Source organism: Diabrotica undecimpunctata, chromosome 6 (genome assembly GCF_040954645.1).
Source record: "Diabrotica undecimpunctata isolate CICGRU chromosome 6, icDiaUnde3, whole genome shotgun sequence".
NCBI lineage: Eukaryota > Metazoa > Arthropoda > Insecta > Coleoptera > Chrysomelidae > Diabrotica > Diabrotica undecimpunctata.
In genome coordinates, this window is record NC_092808.1 from 84,764,920 (window position 1) to 84,789,903 (window position 24,984).

The 24,984-nt window shown below is 31.4% G+C and overlaps 1 protein-coding gene across 1 annotated transcript in view; it reads right to left on the reverse strand.

Annotated features, from left to right (window-relative positions):
* Positions 1–1,449: 1,449 nt before the first annotated feature.
* LOC140442708 (uncharacterized) overlaps positions 1,450–24,984 on the reverse strand; it is a 68,823-nt gene continuing 45,288 nt past the window's right edge. Inside the window, exons 8-9 of the mRNA XM_072533692.1 lie at positions 21,782–22,290; positions 1,450–1,542 (exon numbers count right to left, since the gene is read on the reverse strand). Coding sequence (XP_072389793.1) covers positions 21,782–22,290 — 509 coding nt within the window. The 3' untranslated portion in view covers positions 1,450–1,542. The remainder of the gene's footprint in view (positions 1,543–21,781; positions 22,291–24,984) is intronic.

Below are 24,984 nucleotides of genomic sequence, written 5' to 3' on the forward strand. Positions count from 1 at the left end.
TCTATATGGCCATACCATTTCAGCCTTTTGCATTCTATAGTTTCCAGGACGTCAATATCTATGCCCATACGCTCTCTGATTTCAGTATTCCTTACTCTATCTCTTCTAGTGAGTTGGCAACATCTTTCTTCAATAATTCATTTCCATTGCTTTTATTTTGGATGCGTCATTTTTATTTATTAAGCTGAATAAGCCACAATTAAAGGTTAAAATACGTTTATTGACGTTTCAATTTCCACTTCAGAAATCGTTCTCAAAATACAAACATTAGTAAATTAAACAAATTTTGTTAAAAATTATTATTATTATTAAATAAAAAAACAAAATTTGTTTAATTTACTGTTTGTATTTTGAGAACAATTTCCGAAGTGGAAATTGAAACGTCAATAAACGTATTTTAACCTTTAATTGTGGCTTATTCTCATTTAAATAGTAATTCATTTAAAATGCCAGAAGAAGCAAGAAAATAGCTTCAGAACAATATTAAGAAACCTAATTTTTGTGTTTCGGGTGATGTGGTTATTCCAAAGTATACTATTCAGTTGACGTATTGCTGAATTTCCTTGACCAATTCTAGTAGCTATTTCTTTTGTATTCCGACCATTGTTTGTAATGTTTACACCGAGATATTTATAGCTATCAGTATTTTGAATTTATTTGATTCCTAGTTCTAAGTGCTTTCCTTCACCTCCCACTACTACGTACTCTGTTTTTGATGGATTAATTGATAAGCCCCACTTAGTATATTCTTCATCTATTTTTCGTAACATGTAGTGGATATCATCTTGATCTTCTGCAAGTATTACTTGGTCATCAGCAAAATACAAGCTGTACAGTGTATGGTCTCCAATTTTAACACCCATAGGTTCACATTTTCTTTTCCAAATATCCAAAACCCCCTCCAAATAAATCTTAAAGAGTGTAGGTGCAATGCAGCAGCCTTGGCGAAGTCCTTTGGTGACTTTTATCTTTTTTGTCACTTTTGACATATAAAAACAAAATACAACCGTATTGTGTTTTTTAGATAAATAATTTATTAGTATTTACCATTCCTTTTGTGTTGTTATAACTTGTTTCTGGTTCTTTAATTATTGTAAATGAATGTATATATGCAAATGAATGTTGTTAAATGAATAAAAAGACTAACAAAGATAATTACAAGTTATCGATAAATAACTTCACTCAAAAATGAAATAATTTTTTGACTGCATTCTACTCCACTCCAACTCTACCCTACGTTGTTTGCTAACTTTTACTTTCGAGCAATATTGTACCGTTCTTAATGTATAGATTAATAATAACAGCAATATGAGAATTTTAATGTTTTTTTTTTTATTTAAATAATCTTATTTTGTTTTTCAAATAAATTATTGATTATTATTTATTATTTCTTTCTGATTGTTATACCTACTGTCTGTTTCTTTAATGGTTGTTTATGAATAAAAATAATTACAACGATAATTTCAATTTATTGATTTAATATACAATAAAATAATTTTTGTTTACTGCATACTCTTAGAAACTACCTTTCGATGACAAGCTCTGAAAAATAGAAAATATAGTTTTAATATGGCAAAAGCACAAACATATAAAATATAACAGACACATTAATAATTAAAAACAAATCGTTTGGTTCGGATGGTAAAGTGGCAGCAATTAAAACCTATTCGTTTAGCTTATTGAGAATTTTTCGTACTGAATAAAGCTATAATATTTGGAGACCTCAACTTTTGACATATTTCATTTGCTGATTACCTACCAAATTCGAAAGATAGATACTCCAGTAAATGATCTTTTTCTAGATGTTTTGCTTTATATTCATCAATTACAACCTTATTTCTACAACCTTGTAGAAATATTATGACCTGTCTCTCTCGGCTACCAAAGTGGTCGTTAAGTAATGTTAGGGACGCTTGCGTGACCTCAAAAACATTAACACTACACCTGAGCTGAAGATTACACAAACTTTACTTTTATTATGCAGAATAGAACGAAACTTCTAAAACCTTCTTCCGGTCCATGTTTTAACTTGAGATTCGACCGACAGTTCACTTTACTTAAAATATTGGCTTGATTTTATGCACATGATAATAGTATTTCCGTAAAGAAACGGAAGCTTGAGTACTTCGGACATGTCATGAGGCATACTAAGTACCGGCTGCTACAGTTAATAGTCCAAGGAAGAATCGACAGTAGGAGGGGACCGGGAAGAAGACGACACTCATGGATGCATAACCTGCGACAATGGTTCGAACTAACATCGACCAAACTGTTCAGAGGTGCCGTAAACAAAGTCAAAATAGCCTTGTTAATAGGCAACGTCCGAAACGGATAGGGCAAAGGAAGAAGATAATAGTTTTACGCCTAATAATTTTCTCATTTCGTCATTTTTATTGTTTTAATCATTTTCCTTTAAGAATATTAATAATACTTCTTTTAAATCTATTTTAGAAACGTAAGTAACTGTTTTAATAGAACCAAACGGATTAACGACAAACTCACTTAACACATAAATCTGTTTATCTTAGGGTAGACGTTTTTTACAATAGATCTTTTTTTATTGTAAACATGGCTAATCTCAAAAAATTTGCTAAAAAGCATTTTAGTCTTGTGCCTGTTATTGGACGGTCAGTGAAACTTTAATTAGAAATTCTTATGGTATAGTTATATTTCGCTAGACCACACCCTGAAAAAATAGTTGGCAAATACCAATGTAGCTTCTGTAGACAGAAGTCGACAATAGGCCAGATACTTGTTCTACGACAGATCCTCAAAAAAACAAGTAAATACAACATCGACACACATCAGCTCTTCATATACTTCTAAAGCACATATGGCAATATAAACAGAGAATTTTCATTACCAGCAATGTAGAAAGCTTGTAGCTTAGATTATGTACCTTAAAGTAGAAAGTCAAATCCGGATATAAAACAAATTAACGGAAACAAGAGATGTGATAAAAGATGACTTAGACAGATGCTCTGTATCAAATAATAGATTTACCACTGCCACTCGTGACTAAATATATACAAGAAAATTATCAAGCGATTTTATACCTGCATAGGAGAAAAGGTGTTAAGAACACACTACTGATTAACAGAATTCGGCGAATGGATACTAATTATTTTATAAGAATGATGTTAAACAACATACAAACAAAAACGAAAGAATAAATTTATATATATATATATATATATATATATATATATATATATATAGAAAAGAAATTTAATCTTTGCAGATAAGTTAAATAGTAAACTCTTAAATATTGGAGAAAACTGCAAGAAGGACTCTAATGAGTATCAATTGTTTCGCCGAACGTTTTTGCCAAAGAGAATTAATTTGGCTTCTTCAGGGCTGAAAGAGAATAAATTATAATTAGCTACCATATATTATCTATTAAAAACATTATTGATCTTACCGTAACTTAGAATTGTAGAGTTAGACTATTAAAAAAAAACTTTGCTAGTAACAACATAATGGTGTTTTTTGTTACTATGTGCAAAAAACAGTTTTTTTAACGTTGGAAATGTATGGTAGCTTTGAACTTAAAACGTAAAGGTTTACCCAAGGTTAATCGAAAAACCAAATGTAACTACATTTAAAAGGAGGTAATTCTTTGAATTGTCGGCAATAACTAAATTTTTGATTGTTAGAAAGTTTAAATGTGAGGTTCTGTTTTAGCCAGAACGCATGTGCTGACAAATTCAATTAGTTGTTTTGAATCTTTATGTCGTTAAGGTTCATTGGTAAAACCGAATGAAATTAAATCCCAGTATAGGGAAATATTATTTTAGATTTTCTTTTTTAATTATATTATATTGTTCATGTATTAGTATAATATCTTATTGAGATGTATCTAAGAAAAGCAAGGGAATGTTATCTTTTTTTAGTTAATGAAAATTAATTATTAAAGTAGGTTAGTTGTTAATGGATATATCCGTCAAGTTAGCTATCTGTGACGTTGTATTGTTCTTGGTATAAGATTTAAGTAAGAAGTGGTATATATCGCTTAGATTCTGTCGCTCTTAACATTAATGGAGAAATCGTTAAGGAAAATATAAGACATTTCAATAAACTCTCTCTTAGATTTATTGTTCTCACGGTGGAGAATTGTAGTGGTAGTATAGTCCATGAGATAACCAGTGGAATGGACATGTTTAGCTAATGCACAACGGTCAGGGTGAAGTCGGGAATCACTTTTGTGTAGTGTAATACGTGATTTCAATAATTGAGATGTTTGGCCGATGTAGGAATTGCAGCAAGAGAGGCATGGAATATTGTAGACAATGTTACTAAGCCTATCTATGGGAGTCTTAAGACTACCATAAATAGGCTTATAAGACTCCCATAGATAGGCTTAGTAACATTTTCTACAACATTCTCCCATAAATAGGCTTATAAGACTCCCATAGATAGGCTTGGTAACATTGTCTACAACATTCCATGCCTCTCTTGCAGCAATTCCTACATCGACCAAACATCTCAATTATTGAAATCACGTATTACACTACACAAAAGTGATTCCCGACTTCACCCTGACCGTTGTGCATTAGCTAAACATGTCCATTCCACTGGTTATCTCATGGACTATACTAACACTACAATTCTCCACCGTGAGAACAATAAATCTTAAAGAGAGTTCATTAAAATGTCTTATATTTTCCTTAACGATTTCTCCATTTAAGAGCGACATTAAGAATCTAAGCGATATATACCACTTCTTACTTAAATCATATCCTTGCTTTTCTTAGATACATCTCAATAAGATATTATAATAATAAATGAACAATATAATATAATTAAAAAAGAAAATCTAAAATAATATTTCCCTATACTGGGATTTAATTTCATTCGGTTTTACCAATGAACCTTAACGACATAAATATTCAAAACAACTAATTGAATTTGTCAGCACATGCGTTCTGGCTAAAACAGAACCTCACATTTAAACTTTCTAACAATCAAAAATTTAGTTATTGCCGACAATTCAAAGAATTACCTCCTTTTATATGTAGTTACATTGGGATTTTCGATTAACCTTGGGTAAACCTTTACGTTTTAAGTTCAAAGCTACCATACATTTCCAACGCTAGAAAAACTGTTTTTTGCACATAGTTTCTCTTTGGCAAAAACGTTTGGCGAAACAATTGATACTCATTAGAGTCCTTTTTGCAGATTTCCCCAAAATTTAAGAGTTTACTATATATATATATATATATATATATATATATATATATATATATATATATATATATATATATATATATATATATATATATATATATATATATATCTATATGTATATATATATATATATATATATATATTTATATATATAATATATATATATATATATATATATATATTTATATATATAATATATATATATATATATATATATATATATATATATCTATGTATATATATATATATACGGCATAAAGTGGACTCCGCCCATGTTAAAATTCAGGTTCAAGTGAGCTCCATGGTCAAGTGGCCACCGATATACGGAGCTCACTTGACCATTCCATAATATTGGCTCTGTCGATTCGTTAACATGTATAGTTTCATAATTTTTAAAAATTTTGTGGAGCCCCTAATTACCCCTGTATCATGAATGTATATCTCGTAGTTCACGTGTATATATTATAGGGGTCGTTCAGATCTTTTTCCGTGTATATTGGAACCATAAGTATATCGGTTTAAGTAAACTCTGATAGTTTGGCAACTATGGGATTAAGCCGTTTATTTCCAGCGGATATTCTAAACGGTTCATATGGACTCCTTACTTTTGTTATCATTCATACGCATTACAGTATGTAACAGATATGTGTACTACCAAATACCTGTTTTAAGTAGGTACGTGCTTTTCTAAAAATAGATTTATAGATACAAAAGGATTTCATTACCAAGTTGGATGTGTTTTTTCATATGCGAAAATTTAAATTACTAGAAAATCCAATAAACATCCAAGAACTGGATGCAGCTATTAAAATATCAAAATCTACTGCGCCCGGGAAAGATTATATTACTTATTCCATAATTAACCACCTTCCCGATAAGGCAAAAAATCATTTATTAAAAATATTTAATGATTGGCTTTTGAAAGGAAATTACATTGACAAAATGAAAGAAACAATTATATGTCTTTTTATCAAACCCAACAAAGACAAAACTCTCTCATCGTCTTATCGACCCATTTCTCTATTGTCTTGTATAACAAAAACTTTCGAAAGAATTATTAAAAATCGTCTTAACTGGACAGTCGAACACTATAATCTTTTGCCAAGCACTCAATACGGATTTCGATCTGGTCTGGGAACACTAGATGCAATAAGTCACTTAACAACAGATATCCAACTAAATTTTTCAAAAAGTAAATATTTAGCATGTTTCTTTCTAGACCTTAAAGGCGCTTACGACTGTGTTAATTTAACAGTAATGCATTCAAAGTTATGCAAACTGGGGTTTTCCACAAATTTATCCGCTAATATAGTTAATCTTTTTAGCAACCGAACTTTATATATCAGAGACCATAGTAATCAGTTATATGGTCCACGAATAACTCATACAGGATTACCACAGGGGTCTGTATTAAGCCCAATTCTCTTCAACATATTTTCGGCAAGTATACACGACATTTTTGTTGATTCCATAAAATGTATACAGTACGCCGATGATATATGTATTTACTCCGTCCGTGATTCATATGACGATTGTGTGGAGGTCCTGGAACACATCATGAAACTAGTAGATAATTGGACTAAAGACCACGAACTTACTATATCCCCAGAAAAATCTGCCATTATGATATTTACAAGACATAGGTTACGTACGCCTGATAGTCTACACCTGTCAGGATATGATATACCCGTTGTCACTGAATATAAATATCTTGGTATAATCCTAGACCCCAAATTACTATGGTCTAAACATGTCCAATATGTAAAAAAAAGATGTGAGAAAGGCATTAATCTTCTTAAATGTGTCACTTGCAGAAAATGGGGTGCTGATCCCAAAGTTGCATTGATGTTTTACAGGACCTACGTGCGATCAATTTTGGATTACGGATGTGTGTTATACGGATCAGCAAGCAAAACACATTTACTAAAAATAGATCGTATTCAGTTTAAAAGTTTGAGATTAACTTTGGGTGCTATGAAATCAACACCATGCCCCCTGTTACTTGCTGAAAGTAATGAAATGCCATTAGAATATCGTAGAAATTTATTAGCAACAAAATATGTTTTAAAATTAAGGGCTAGAACAAGTGGCCTACTAAGTATGCTGTATGAGTTATCCATTCAAAATCTAGTAAACAATTATTGGAGAATAAAAAATTCACCACCATTAGCAGATGCCTTTCTGGAAACCAATGATTTACCGGTTACACTTTCAACAAATTATATTAAACCATCTTATAAATTAGAATTTAATACAATCTTAAAAAAATTAAATATTATATTTCCGAAATATTCAGATTCACATCAAATAAATAACAAGCTGTTGAACTCCATATTGAGTGAATATACTAATGAAACTATAATTTACACAGATGGTTCTAAACTGAACGATGGGAAAGTAGGGTCTGCAGTGTATATTCCTTCCAAAAACAAATCACTTAAAATAAAGCTTCCTCCACATTGCTCTATTTACACTGCAGAAGCGGTAGCTATTAGGAAAGCTCTGGATTGGCTAGAGCACGCAAATTTGCAAGATGCTGTGATCATCTCAGACTCTAAGTCAATTCTTAGTGGACTTAATAATACTGAGTTAAACCATAAAACATGTGAGCTGATATGTGACATTAAACAAAAAATGAGAAACAAAGATATAACATTTATTTGGGCAAAAAGTCACTCCGGGATAAAAGGTAATGAAATAGTAGACGAGCTCGCTAAGGATTCTACTCATTCAGGTATACAAGAACATATTTACACAGTATCAGACCTAATCAATTTTTATACTAAAAAAATAAATTTTAACTGGCAAGACAGATGGAAAATATTGGCGAATACTTCAAATAATCATTATTACAAGATCCATCCTACGTTACCATCCCTAACAGAATTACCACACATATTCCATTATAATATATCTAAACGATCAGCAGCAACTATCACAAGATTAAAAACTGGTCACGGTGCTGTTCCTGCTCACCTGGCTAGATTAAACATTATAGAATCAGGAAAGTGTTTATGCGATAATATTTCCCAGTGTGATGTTAATCACATCCTGTTTGGATGTATTAAAAATAAAGCACTCTCATCTACGTTTTATGAAAACCTAGTTAAAAGTAATGTGCAACTTCCAGTAAACATAACCCACCTACTGTCATTGAATCAGAAATCTATATACGAACTCATATGTAATCACTTATATGCATCCGGATATATAATATAAATTTAGTACAATCAAGTTTTTAATTGATAAACATAACATAAATCATTTAAAAATCTGTGGCAAAAGGACTGGTTTCCATGCCAAACACACTATCATCATCATCATCATCATCATCATATGCGAAAATTATCTAATGTATTTTGTTAACGTGAGTATGTCTTTATACGTTTTATTTAAGAATCCGGTTAATAAGAACTTCTTTTATTTCATCCATTGTTTCATGATATCTTATATACAGCTTTTTATTATTTTATTTCTTTTATTTTATTATTTTATTTTTTTATCTGTGTACTACATATAATTCTGGATAGAAGGTTATCTCAAAATAAATATTTAAGTGCTAAAATAGATATTTTTTGTTAAAATGGGTAGTAGTGCACAAAAAAGGGAAGACTGATTAATTTATCTAACACGAATTATACAACTTCACCAATAGTACATATTTCTGAATGTTCTATCTCCTATTTAGGGGTAATATGTAATCAATATAAGTGGAGTTAGTGTCAAATTTGCAATGATCTTTATAAGTAATAGCTTACTGACTGTACTTTACATGTTCAGTTCACATAAATAAACCTTGTCCCTTCAGAAAAGAGCGATTCGAATGGTAAAATTTACTAAGAAAGTGTAATAAGTCTTGTACCACCCCACATGCACACAAGTTAACCGGTGTTTGCAGGCCAGAGTCCTCCTGGCAGATTTAAGAAAGATAACTACCATAAGGAAGTTCCTTTCGAGGGATCAGATGGCGAGGAGCAGCTTATTTTTGTTTGTATATCTTGCAGATTTGTTGATTTTAGTCATAAAATGGGCTGATATTCGTAGAGTGGATGTTACGAATCTGGACTTTGTTTCTTTTGCTCTCTAGCTAATTATCTTCGGATATTAGGTGGATTGATAGCTACGATATTATAGAGCTTATGTATGGATGTGAGTCTTAATATTTGCTGAATTTGGCTGACTAATTTATAACTAAATCTACGTGTTAAGTATGTGTTAGTGTCACTTATACTATCAAGGTATATTAGGCAGCAGAAGCATAGAGTTCAAGCGTCTACGTTTTAAGGGTGGAAGGATGTGCTTCACATTTTTAGCTGACAAGTTTGCAGAGAATATTATTTTCTGGTTCTAGTTTGGCATTTGATTTTAAAAAAAGTACTGTGAATGACAAAGTGTGATAGAAACTATCTTCAAGCTATTTATAGCAAGTCCAGAGTTTAAGGATTTCATGACACTATTGGTTCAGGTATATATTCAGATTTGTGAAAGTGTCTCTGTTAGGGACATTGAAGGAGCACACCTGACTTTTTTCGGGGTTTGGCTTAAAATTGAGTTAAACTCGGTTCGCTAATCCCAGTCCGAACTCTCTAGTGAATTTAGTAATTATTTTTTTGCGAAGTTAGTTACTTTTTGACAGACTAAAAGTGGCTGGAAATTACTATACAACCAAGCACCCGTACTCATAGCCAATATTAATAGTAAACAAACTAAATAGTAAATAAAATAGAACTTTGCAAATTACCGACAATCAATATTTATTTATCTGCACCATATAATAAATAGTTATGTTAAATTATAACAACTAAATATATATTTTTTAAATATATACTACCCAAAATTTTATGGGTTTAGTATACACTTTAGAATACCATAGACTATTTAGAATAATTCTTCTTTTTTTAAAGAAAGAAGTCTGTAATAGCAGGATACTTGAGCTATTAATACTGAGAAGTAGGAATTGTTGTGTTGTAGGTTTCCGACAATGAATCTGTCAAAATTTGTCCGAGCTAAGCGAATGGAGTTTATAATCTATTTTTAGGTATGATTTAGATTTTTCTCCACTTCACCAACAAAAGTTTTTGGCTGTGCAACAATAGATAATGTATCGTCTACATAATAAAAGTCCTAGTATTTATTGGTATGAGTTGTGTAAATGTTATACAGAGTAGGTGCCATTACAGGACCCCAAAGAGACAGTTATTCTACGTTCTCCATCTGCTATTCTTACCATTGAGTGATACGAAAAATTTTCTGTTGTGTAGGCATACGCGGATAATACAAGTGAGTTTATTACCTCAGGGAATATTACATAGATTTTGGAGAAATACCCTATAATTTAAGGTGTCGTAAGCGGCATTAAGATTAACAAATACCACTCCTCATACCTGATATTTTTCGTACTTCTCTTTGCTGTGTTGGGCAAGATTTAGTATTTGTGACGTATATGATTTAACCTGTCATATATAGCCACTTTTTTTTTAATTTGAGTTTTTCTTCTATTATCGATTTATATTAAGGATCATGTGCAAAAGTATTTTGTATAGCTGACAAAATAAATAGATATATTGGCCGATAGCTTTTGTGGTCGTTGGAGTTTTTGCCAGGTTTAAGCAAGGCAACAACTTTGTCTTTGCTTTGCTTGTCTAAAGACTTTGGATATTAGCCATTGTTGTATTTTTGGTTCAAATTTTAGAGTTAGTTTTGTGCTCAGATCCTCAGCCAGGAGCCGTAATATTGTTCATTATATACGTGGATAGCGGATCCAAGCTCAACATCGTTGAAAGGTTCTCTCAGCTGACTGGTTTTGTTTTCTTTCATTATAAGTTTTTCTTTGCTTCTTTGCCTGCATTTAATATGTAATTTTTAGCGATCAGCTTAATACCAAATACCATAGGATTGGCCATCTATGTGCTTCCTGCATTTTGTTAAGTGCATATGTAAAGTGGAGTGTCTTTATCTCTAGATATACTCTTAATATTTATACACATAATTAGAATAGTTATAGACCAAAAATATCCTGGCTTAAAAACCTAAGGGAATGGTTTGAAAGCAGTAGTCCAGAACTTTTTAGAGCGGCAGTCAACAGAGTCCGTATAGCCATGGTGATTTCCAACCTTCGATAGAAGATGGAACTTAAAGAAGAAGGTGGAAAATAGCATAAACTATCTACGTAATAAATCCCATTAACCTGTTAGTAATGGATAACCAGATATATTTAAAAAGATTAAGTGCCTTTCTTTTTATTTTGGATTTTGAATTTTGCATAACTAGAGCAAGCGACTAATTTTTGTGTATTAGTTTTGCATCAGTAGACCAAGCGCCTCTTGCGAGCGTTTTAATGATTGTAAATCGAATATTTGGCAACATATTATGTACATAAACGTTGTTAACAATGGTGACGTTGGCAACTTGTTGAGGCGTTTAGATTAAGAAGTAGTGGCAGTTATTGCTTAAATTTTTCTATAATAGTCACATTACAGAAGAGCTAACACAGAAAGAGAATACCTAACAAAAGACATAATACTAAGTAAAATGTATGAATTGTATATTAAAGAAGCAGATAATGACCTTGTTTAATTTTCGTTTTACAAAAAAATGTTTTTAACACGATTTAATCTTCAAAGAAAAAAGTTGAAAAAAGTTACTTGTAGTAGATGTGATTGTTTCGAATTAGAAATTAAAAATTGCGCAGATAACGAACAATTAAACAAGTTAAAAAAAGAAAAAATGTGCAATTAGAAGAAGATGAAAATGCACAATCTAGAAGAAAACTAGACATGAAGATAAGCAACTATCAACCAGAAGTGGAAACCTTTTGATTTGATTTAAAGAAAAACTCTTCCCCTTCCGAGAATTCTAATAAATATTGTTTATTATAAGCGTCAATTATGTATTTACAATCTTGGTATCCATAGCGCCAAGGATAACAAAGGTCATTGTTATATTTGGATAGAAGGTGAAGCTGGTCGGGGAGCCCAGGACGTAGGCATTTGTCTTAAGAAACATATTGAAGAAAATGTTACTTCTGCAAGACATGTAATTTTTTGGTCAGACTCTTGTGGCGGCCAAAACCGCAACATCAAAATAATTTTGATTCTGAAAACGATTTTGAAAACTCATCCTACCATTGAAAAAATTACATTACGCTATTTCCTTCCTAGTCATAGCTTTTACCCAATGGTAGTGATTTTGGAGATTTTGAAAATACCCTAAAATTTCAACAACGTTTATATATCGTTGATGATTAAATAAACGTGATGAAAAAATCCCGTAAAAAGAAACCACTAGTAGTTCACAGAATAAAAAAAAAAGAATTCGTTGGAACAAAGAAGTTAGAAACGATGATTACAAACCGTAAGTCAGACATAGAAAAGAGTAAGGCTGGTTTAAAACAAGAGAAATTTAAATAAGAAAGGATATACCACTCATTATTTTTATGAAAACTTAACACTAGTGAAGTTGAAGTAAATCTTTACACGGATTTTTAAAAAGGACGGCCTGTTGCAATGCAATCCGTAAGTAACCACTTGATTCCTCTTTGGCCCACAGGCAAGCCACTTTTTGTGCCTAAGCTTAACGACAATCTTTAACGCACCTAATACCAAATGATGCAAAACCTTTGTATTGCTCTCTTTTCAGAAACAATACAATAGAAGACGACATTAAAAGATTTTATATTTTTGATTAATTTCTAAAGTAATATAAAATATTCAAAAACAACGACTATTTTTGTCATACCCAAAAAGAAATAATAGCTTGTGGCCTACCAATAATTCACTAAAAGTGATATTTTAGTTATTCATCACTAGACCAAACGACCTCCATGTCGCTTGGTCTACTGATGTATAACACAATTACACAATGTGGCGAAAATCGTAAGTCGACCAAAAGACTTTTTTTTTTGTTTTTCTTTAATATTGGACAAGTTACTATTTCGCACTTATAAGAAACATAAAAAACTGTATTCGAAAACAAAAAATTACGACAATTGTAACATATAATGAATTTTAATAGAGTGAAAACTTTAAAGTCAAATATCTCAAAATCATATTTTGGCGCTTGGTCAAGTGATGAATTACGCCGTCCATATAAAATTACGAGACAATATTCATATGCTGTGGACAAATCGTCATATTTGCGTTATATTGATATGTATACGACAATCAGCTATAAAAGTCATTGCCTTTTTTTTGCCGTATCATATTTTAGCATAGTCTTCTGATTTATTTTGTAGTATGTTAAACTAAACCGGTTTAGTTTGCGTGAAATGAATCCACAATTCGTCTAATAATATTATGTTTTTAAAACAGTTGTGTTTTTATGCTCATCCGTTCACTTTTTGTAAAGCAGTCTGTGTAAATATTAGGGATTTACTTATATAATCTTTTTGTATATATAATTTGTTTATTGATTTTACTTTTTAGATAAAGTTTCATAATTATAGTCCTCTTGCTTTTATTATCTATGGTAATACATATACATACCCAATTCGAAAGGGAGAAAACCAGCGGTTTCTAGATTAAACATAGACATTCTTCTCTCTATCTCCCTCTATGTTATATAAAGATCATCGTCATCGCATAGTCAAAACACAGCAAGATTCTATTGCCTTTTCTTAAATGACGTTTTAAAAATTTATGTCAATATTTCTGAAGTGCCTTTCCTGGGATAATTTTTTTAAGCCTAGTTCGTTTGATTACAAGTAATTGATTTGATAGCTTCCAACAGAGAAGTATTGATTGTAGGTAGAATAGCAAGTGTTGATAAATATGATGGGTCGGTAGGTAGTCTCATTATTCCTAAATCTGATCATATGTTACCTCCACCCTTCATTTGTAGACATCGTCTCGTGGCATTCTCCCAATTTAACTTGGTAATGCAGTTATTGAGAGAGCCTTTGGATATAGCTAGCTGAACGTTGTAGTTGAGATTGAGTTTCTTGTACGACATTGCTATCTTTATATATGTGTTTGACATTGGCATTAGTTCCATTCGTATTGGTTAGTACTCGGACCTTTGTAAGTCGGAAAATACCTCTGATGGCTTTTCTAGCAATCCTGATTCCTGATCTAATTAATACGTTCTCGTCACATATCCACACATTAGCACTGGTTTAATCACTGTTTTATATATCCTGATTTAAGAGAGTCGTATTAGACTTCTGAATTTAAAAGTATTATAAGAGTTATGTATACATCAGTTAGCTACCTGAATATTCCCTTTTATTTCTTATGTTACAAAGTTATCTACGATATCTAAAACGTTTCAATTCTTTAAAATTATATGGGTTTATTGTTACGTTAAGCCGTTCTCTACGTCATCTCTTTTGTATGTTAAAGAACATTTATATGCTTTATTACTGACTATTAGACCGTTTTTTTAGCTAATATCATTATTTTATAGCATCCCATTATTTAATTTATGGATTAAATCCGGATAGCAAATTGATATTCTTCACTTATGACATTCTACAATTATTGTTGGATAGCCCAAAATTGACGAAGTAAGTCTAAAACGTTAATCACAAAAAACTTTTATTATCCAATAACTTCGAGTCTTTATCGCGGTTAATCAATTACTTCCGTTAAAAAAACGTTTTTTGGCTTATTTCAGATACCCCTGAAGATGCTCTAGGGAGCGAAAGTACTTGGGCAAGATTTAATTAATAAAACTGTGCTCGATATCTGCCTTTATTTTATTAAAGTTCATTTATTCGAGCATTCAACCTTGTATCTATTTTTTTATTGTGTTTAAGATATGATTTAGATTTTTTTCCACTTCAGCAACAAAAGTTTTTGGTTGTGCAACAGGAGATGTATTGTTCGTAATAAAAGTCCTAGTATTTACTGGTACAGGGTGTGTTAATGTTCTATTATCGGTAAAATTATATTAAGGATTATGTGCAGAAGTATTTTATATAGCTGACAAAATAAATATATTGACCGATAGCTTTTGTGGTCGTTGGAGTTTTTGAAGGTTTAAGCAAGGTAACAACTTTGTCTTTGCTTTGCTTGTCTGCAGACTTTGGATATCAGTAATTGTTGTGTTTTTGGTACAAATTTTATAAGCTTTGTGCTCAGATCTTCAGTCAGTAACCGTAATATTGTTCATTATGTAGGTAGATAGTGGATACAAGCTCAACATAGTTGAAAGGTTCCCTCAGCTGACTGGTTTTGTCCTCTCTCATTTAAGTTTTTCTTTACTTATTTGCCAGCAGAGATAGCACTTTTACATTTATTATGTGTTTTTCAGGAATCATATTAATACCAAATACCCTAGGTTTGGCCCTCTATATGTTTCCTGCACTAGAAATACGTCACATTTGTGCTAAGCACCCTTAATATTTATAGACCTAATTAGAATAGTTGGTCCTAAAAAGGCCGATTTGACAAAAATCATATTGAACGGGTGATTAGCCGATTAATTAATTGTTTATTACCCAGGGTACGTCCGATTGCGGTGGTCTTATTAGTACTTAAATTTTCGTAAAGGCTTCTCTTTTGAACTCCATAATAAATGGCTAATCTTTAACTTTTCATTAAAAATTTAAATTTTACATACTGTTGATGTATGTTTTACATACATACAAGAGGTACCTTGTGGACAACATGTGCTTAATTAGGAACGAATTGAGATACATAATCAGAAGACGACAAAGGAAAATCTATATAATATATAATAATCTATATAAATGTATACCATTTTTAACAATGCATATTTATAGCGCATTTCCAGAGCCAACGTGCTAATTGTATGTAAAATGAAACTTTTTAAGGTTTTTAATGTTTGTATGAAAGATGAAACCGTATGACACATAACCGTGAAATTTATATACCAACCTATAAATCTCTTTTAAAAGAATACTGACACCTACACATTATCACATACATATCATAATACTAAGAAATTTGTTATTTTAATCTAAGAATAGGCTTTATAATTTACGAGAGATTTAATTTAATATATTTAAAATTTTACAGGATCCGGTATAGATATATTAGATATTCTTTTAGATTTTTTAGATATATTATTTCTTCAACACTGAAGTTAGTCCAATCTCTGATATTTCTCTGCCAGATTTTGTCTTTCTTCCCAAGACTTTTCTTCCCTCTACTCTTCCTTGCATGATGACGCATAAAATATAGTATTTATCGTTTCGAGCTATAGCCCAGATACGATGTCCAGATAGACAATTCGTCTTAACGCTTCTTCGTTTGAGACTTTTACAGTCCAAGGAATTTTAAGAATACGCCTATATAGCCACATTTCGAATGCCTTTAATTCTTTTACAGATTTGGCTGTCAGGGTCCAAGCTTCTACCCCATATAGCAGTTGCGACCATACATAACATTCGACGATCTCAGTCTAATAACCACACTCAATTTCTTATTTGTAAACATTGACTTTTATCTGTTTAGTTTAGTCCTATCATTTTGCTTTATCTGTTAATGATTTCTATAAGAATTTGTAAATCCTCTATATTTTCTGTCATAATTGGGGTTTAGTCTGCAAATTTTATGTTATTCATGATGCTCACTCCATTCCTTACTTCTTTCTCATAGTGTCTCCTAAAATATTAGTTGACAACACACATCTCTGGCTGACTCCTTTTTGAATTTCTGCTTGATTTGTCTCTCTATCTTTCACCCGCATGACCGCTGTTTGATTTTAGTAGATTTTTTAGTAAATTAATATCTTGGTATCTAGGTGTATGTATTTTAATGCATGTATGGGCATACCAGGTTGAACTATGTCAAATACTTTTGAAAATCTATATTAGATATGAATACGTTTTCATTATAATCTCTGCATTTTTGTAATAGTACCACCATTGCGCACAATTCCTCTTTTGTTCCCAATCCACTTCTAAATCCAAACTATGTGTTGTCCAATTGTTCGTCACATTTTTTATTGACAGACGATTTAATGTTGTTATTAATCGGATGACATTTGTGACTTTTATTAAATTTTGATACTCGTCGACAAATCAAGTCTTTTAGTGACATATTATTCTTTTAATTTTTACTTCTCATTGAATGTCTATCTTTTGTTAGTTATTTTTAGAGTAAATATATGATGACTGACATTATTCCCACTTGATTCTTTTGTTTCAGTTATTGCTCTAGCCTAATTTGACATTTTCTTTCTTCAAATCATCAAATTTTCATGGTTTGTTTATATTTCGTTATAGTAAAATTCATATTTTCCACTAAGCCTAACATAAGAAGCAGCAGTGTCATCAAACCAAAATAATCCAGTTGTGCATTACGTTTTTGCTGATCGATTTACAAGTAAATTTTAACAAACACATCAAATTGATCATCCTTTTTACTTTCGTATACGATCATACTTATCCAAATTAAATTTTCAATTTTCAAAAACTTATGATACCTCCTCAATCCACAACCCTGCGCCATGGACAATATCTGTTCCGGCTATCGACATCAAAAAAACCTAAGAAATCAGAGATATCGTCAACGGTCAATAAACAAAAGTTTCGTACACTATTAAACAGATATGGCAATACCTACAGCGTATACACCGATGCATCAAAAAATGAAGACAGAGTTGGAGCAGCAATTTATTCGGAAGACATCTCAGTTAGTTTCCAATTGTCGTCAATTACAGCCATCTTTTCGGCTGAATTATTTGCAATTCTAAAAGCACTATCGTTAATACAAAACAAAAACCAAGAAATATGTATAATAATCACAGATTCTCTAAATTCATTTTCCTCACTGACTCAATTATACTGTGACAACCTCCTTCTACTTCTTAGTAAAAAAGAACATAAAAACATTTCAAATAAGAAAATCCAAGTTTATTTTTTATGGGTACCTTCTCATGTCAGAATTGAAGGTAACGAAGTTGTAGATAAACTAGCTAAAAACGCACCAAATAACCTAATGTCCGAAGAAAGTAACATATTGGTACAAAACGATTTAAACTATAAACTTATACTACAAAAAATAATTCAAAAATGGCAACAAACTTGGAACAACACTCCATCAAGGCTATATGAAGTCAACAAACATCCGCATCTTTGGAAACCAAAAATAAAAGACAGAAGACTGCCCTAGAAGAAAATACAGATACTAAAAGAATAATTTCTTATCTTAAAGACTGTCAACTTCTTCATATAATTTAAAACATACATTGTAATACACATACATATTATTATTATTAATTATGAACCAATGTATATACACTATTTGTATCAACTGTAACATTAATCTAAATACGCTAATGCCTCTGCGTGGTAGATGGGTTTAAAAAAAGGTATTTATATTAGACTATAGATTATATTAGATTTATATTAGATTAGATATTCAGTTTTGTGAAAGCGCCTGTCTTAGACAAATTGAAGGAGCGCTCCTAAGATTTTTCGGGGTTTGGCTTAAAATTAATTCGTAGTTTATTTTATTATATTTAAGGCAATCATTTAGATTTTTTTTCACTTCAGCAACAAAAGTTTTGGTTGTGCAATGTATCGTCTACATGAAAGTCCTAGTATCTACTGGTATCGGTTAATCATTTGTGTAAATGTAATACAGTGTAGGTGCCATTACGCTACCCCAAGCGAGACCATTCATCTGCGTTCTTCATCTTACCATTGAATGATACGAAAAATCTTCTATTCTGTAGATATACGCGGATAAAACAAGTAATGTTTTTATCCAAGGCGATGTCATGCAGCTTTGGAGAAATGTTCTCTTATTTAATATGTCGTAAGTGGCATTTAGATTGACAAATACCACCCCTGATACCCGATATCTTTCGTACTCGTTGTTTCTTTTTGCAAAAACAGGTACGTTATTACGTACGTTAATAAGTATTACGAATAAAAATAAATAAGCAAGAAGAATATAAGTGATCTATATTTAAACTAAGTGACAGAAAAAAGAATATTATATATACATTTACTTCTAAATTAGAAATTAAATTTTGATATGCCTGACAACGAAAGATACAAAAACACAATTATATAAAGTTGAAAATAATAATAGCTTGTACAAGCGACAAAGCATTTAAACAATAAGACCGAACATATTATATGTAATTGTAATAGATATGTTGCCGAGAATCAAGATACCCTAAGGAACCCAAATATTTCTTCTTTTAGTATCTGCTATAAGTGTATCCATGTGTTTATGTGTATCTAAAATATAGTATATAGGATATTGAATTCCCTACATTTAAAAATCGAAATATTGAAATAAGACTCTAAAAAATTGGAATTTTAAGAATGATTTATAAATTGTTATAATTTAGATTTTACTACTCCATGAAACATATATTTAATACGTCATAAACTGTAGCAATCGAAACATCGGAACGTTCATTTATATAATAAATATTTCAGTGCCAACGCATTTAAAAAAATACTAATAAATAAAAATGAACTCTTGCCTTTTCCAAGTTTATAATAGACACTACTTAAGTTTAAAAATAATTAAAGCAAGTAATATAAATTACCACTCTAAAATATTTAACTGCATTAACCAAGTATTTGTGAAATTTCTCGATGACTAAATTGATTGATGTTTAAATAAATTTGAAGTACCAAAATGTACCTGCTGTAAAATTTGAAAGTATACGACTAATCAAATTATTGGCAGCATCGCAAGAGTTTAGTTGTGTACGCGAAGGTATACATACGGATCCCAAAAGTGTTTTAACCTATTACAGAGTTCACTTAATCCTACGTGTTGCTCGGAGTCTACATAAAGCGCTACGCAGATAATAATATACACGGTGTATATTTTACTGGAGTTAGTATAATACCGTTTTAGAACGGAGCTTACATTAACCGCTAGATGTATATATATATATATATATATATATATATATATATATATATATATATATATAATATATATATATATATTATATATGAGTGTGTGTGTGTGTGCTTGTGTGTATGTATACTGATCAATGCAATCCAAAGGTAATATAAGAAATCAACAATACGGCAGTAAATCAATATAATAACGCCAAATAAAATGTTCTGTTAAAAGTTCAAACGCGACACAATATGAAATAGTTCAGGATTAAAGTAACTTCGCAGCAATGTATATAACAATTATACAAGTAAACGGTACTTGTTATGGAACAGCAACAAAAAAACCTACCCTTGAATCTCCACATGGGATTGGAGATGAGGGTGGCAAGGGGTCAACCCCATAGCTAAGACACAAATATGTCATTGGAAGATCAGGAACAATTTAAGTGTAAGACGAGTTACATCCCTTAAAAGCTTTACATTCTGGAAATACTTGCATGTAATAGAAATACTTGCAACTAGTGAAAAATACTTGGGCCATGTTATGAAAGGGCAAAAATATTCATTATTACAGCTTATTAGGCAAGGCAAAATTCGAGGAAAGCGAAATGTGGGAAGACCAAGAATATCATGGTTTATGAACTTGAGGAAATGGTTTAAATGCAGTAGTGCAGAACTATTTAGAGCGGTAGTCAACAGGGTCCGCATGGCCATGGTGATTTCCAACCTTCAATAGAAGATGGAACTTAAAGAAGAAGAAGAAGTAAGGAGTTCTTTAAATTGGATTGGTACTTACCGCAATTAGATGAGGTTGTCTGTATGACGTAGCAATAACTTTAAAAGTTGCTAAACTACAACACTTTATACATAAAAAAAATCTAACCTGCTGGCTGTGATGATTTGTTCTCGATTTTTCTCAAATATTTATATTAAAAAACTCTAAACAAATTATTACAGATAGATAGTATAATCTGGTCTTAACAAGAATTTTTCTCCAAATAAAAGAAATTAATTAAATTTCCTATAAAACAGGTAACTCTCTTCTAGTGCTTTTGATACGACATGTAAGTTATCCTTTAAAAACTTATAGAAACTAATCTTACCAGCAATATTTTTGTCTTCATAAATGTTGGTAGATCTTTTTTAATTCTTTTTTGAATAAAAGATCTTTTAAAATCACTTTAGTCGAGTGATGTCACAGTCACATATCACTGACAATGCTATGTACGACAAGGCTCTACTTTGATTTCTACACCTTTCTTATGATTCATTAATGACATTTGCTCTTATACATATATAATCTAATGTTAAATGTGACTCATACGCCAACGACCTCATTTTGTACTGTCAAAGAAAATCTACAACTGCCCCCAACTCTTTTCAATCTAAAATAATTATATTTACCAGGACGTATAATAGCTCAAAGACACGTGAAATAATACTAAAGTGAGAAAATTTAAAACTTAATCAACCACTACAATACTCTAAAACTAACTCTTGATAACAAACCTACCTGGCGTCATCATATTTGTGAAATAAAAAGCAACTATAGCATGTAGAATAAATTTGTTAAAATCACTGCCTTCCCATCAATGGAGTGCTAATAAAAGTGCAAAATTTTAAAAATTTAATCAATCCAAAATTCAATAAATTTTTTAAATACTACACAATTGTGTAATAAAATTTAGTCCACATGATAGTTGATTTCATATTCAAAATTTCCGAGAGATAGAACCGTATCTTATTTTAGAAACAAATACTCGACTTAAATAATTATGCTTGATAAATAAAAAAAATGTTTTTTTAACTTACTTAACCGAAGCTTATTCCACCACCAACTTGAAGGGAACCACCAGATGACATACTTGTATCACCACCCACTGGAGGAGCAACACCAGGTGGCATACTCATACCCCCACCAGGTGGCAAACTTATACCCCCACCAGGTGGCATACTCATACCCCCACCAAGTGGGATACTCATACCCCCACCAGGTGGCATACTCATACCCCCACCAAGTGGCATACTCATACCCCCACCAGGTGGCATACTCATACCCCCACCAGGTGGCATACTTATACCCCCACCAGGTGGCATACTCATACCTCCACCAGGTGGCATACTCATACCCCCACCAGGTGGCATACTTATACCCCCACCAGGTGGCATACTCAAACCACCACCAGGTGGCATACTCATACCCCCATCAACTGAAGGAGCGTCGGCAGGTTGCATATTCATATCTCCCCCAGATGAAGACGATCCAGGCTCCATTTCTGGTGATTGACTTGATTTTTCTCCTTCTTCGTCGCACTCACTATCTGTTTTATAAAAGGAAGAAAAAATGTAAATATATTGAAATACAATTCGTAGCGATATACTGATCTTTTTATCAAAAGAAGAAGATATGTTAAAATGTTAAAAATTTTATTTATATTTCAAAATGTTAGCCATGTAGTAATATAATATATTCTTGAAATAATTGTACGGTCTCGTAGAAAAACGTGCAGACAATTTTAGATAGATACAAGTTAAATGTACACCTATATATTACAGAAATATTAGGTGTCAATAGTGAGCCATAGTTCATGCTTCTGCATGCTAAAATAAATTATTATAACAATTTGTTTTTTGCCTTTTATATTAAAAATTACGTAAATTAAGTAAAATTATTAAAATTAGAGGCAAAATAAACTGATAAATTTTTAGACATTTGCGAAAACTAAAAAAAAAATTTTAGCCAACATTTTAGATACTATCTTGGCAAGACGTCGCCGACGGTTTGTAACATTAAACTAGTAAGAATAATAATATTTATGTACGGCATACAAATAAAAATAATTACATTTGTGTGGAGGTACACATCTACCTATAAGATAATGTACACACCGAACGCACATAAGCGTCGTTCTAGTATTTTGAAACAATAAGAGGACGCATATGAGCACTTTTTAAAGCAAAAGGTTTTCGTTTATTGTGTTTATCATTTTCATTAATTAACAAAAATTTTAATTAAAAATATTTTATGTGTGAAAATCGTTCTTAAAATGTAAATTAAACAAATTATTTTGCTCTCTTTTACTATCAAAAAATTCTTCTAATAATTTAATTTTATCTGTCTCACTGTTAATAATAGATCAGACATGTAAGTAGAAGGCTCAAAACTGTATTGTCAGTATTTTTGGATTGCGTTCCTGGAACAACTTAATTGGAGGCTATTTAATTTGATTACATAAAATAATTTTAACTTAAGAACACCTGTTAGAAGATTATCATCTGTAGTATGTGATAATGTTGAAAAATATCATGCAATTCATATTTTGCTTTTTGTAATTTTAGATTCATTAGTTTTATAACACAAGAAACATGCAATGAGAGGAGCAAAACCAATAATCTTGCAAGAAGAAGTATAGAAGGCTCGCAACCCACTAAGTAACAAAAAATCCTTAGGGATCGATGGCATACCAGCGGAGACTCTAAAAGCAAAGCAATAAGTGGCGCGAATCAACCTTTATCCCTATCCATAAAAAAGGATCACCAACCATATGCAGCAATTATAAAACTATTGCCTTATTCCTCATAAAAGCAAAGTCCTGCTACATATAATCAATAAACGACTAAAGAACTTTCTACTTCCAGAGATAGCCGAAGCACAATGCGGATTCGTACCTAGGAAAAAGGATGCTGGAGCACATACTAAACACCAAAAAGATAATAGAAAAAGCGAGAGAACGCAATATACCAATGCTGCTTTGTCTTGTAGATTACACAAAGGCATTTGATTCAGTAAAATGGGATTCTCTAGAGTATAATGAAAATATGAGAGCAATGGCGATTGCTCCTTAGAAATCATGCGTAGACTAGCAATGACCCGAACCGCAACAGTTTAGCTGATTAAAATATGTAAAGACCGAACAAGAACAAGAAATACTAAGCTCAGGTTGGTCGATGCCCTTAGTTTTCCTTCTGGAAGAGCTTCATATAAAGACAGGGTATTAAGTAAAACGAGCATACCTAATTTATTTTAGCCACATAGCTAGAAGAACGGGGACCATGGAACTATTGGTAGTAGAAGGAAAGGTAGAAGGTCGAAGACCAAAAAGAAGATCTCCAACACGATGAGCAGACCAAATAAAGACTCTGGTGGGAAAATCATTACATGAAGCCGTCCATATGGCACAGAATTGCAGCCATTGCAGGCAGCAAGCTAATAATATTGAGAGTGTCACCACGCCCTAACAAGGGCCCAAAGAATTAAGAGGAGGAGGTGACTTTAGTTAAGTAATATAAGTAATGTCATTAGAAGTTATTATAACGAAAAAATTATTATTAAAAAAATAATTATTATACAAGATAGATTCATCAATAGTCTTAAACGAAACCGATCGTACAAAGTGAAATACAAAAAAGCCTTCTCCTTTTTACTAGAGGAAACAAACTGTATGTGAATTAAATTCCTCAAATATTTAAATAACTAGTTACTGTTTAAACAAAATTAGCTCAAAAGAAAACAGAGAAAATTGTTAAATTTATATCTAATTGGATATACATCATTTAGACTTCAAAATATTATATTCACAAAAATATTAGGATTTGATAGCAATATTAAGAGTGAATTTAATATAAGAATAGATCCTTAGTGTATCATATTTTTATAAGAGAATTTTACTCATATTATTAAATTATTATCTACTGTATGGTAGTCTTCAAGAGCCATCGCATAGTGTCATTATTTTCTAAGAGGAGTTAAAGTTAATTTTACGTAATTAAATGAACCGTTTTCCAAAGATGTAATTTATTAAAAGTACCTATTAATATTGACAATACCATTTTATCGTCAATTTTAAACTATACGTAGAACGTCTGAATTTTTATTATGAGTGTGGCAGCAACTGCCAGAAGAAATCTTCTATTGTCAAATAACATAAAGCAAAATAATTTGCTTAATTCTTTGGAGTATTAATTTTAAACTGGTTGTGGTGGTTTATTGTCAAATATATATTTTTACACTGCCA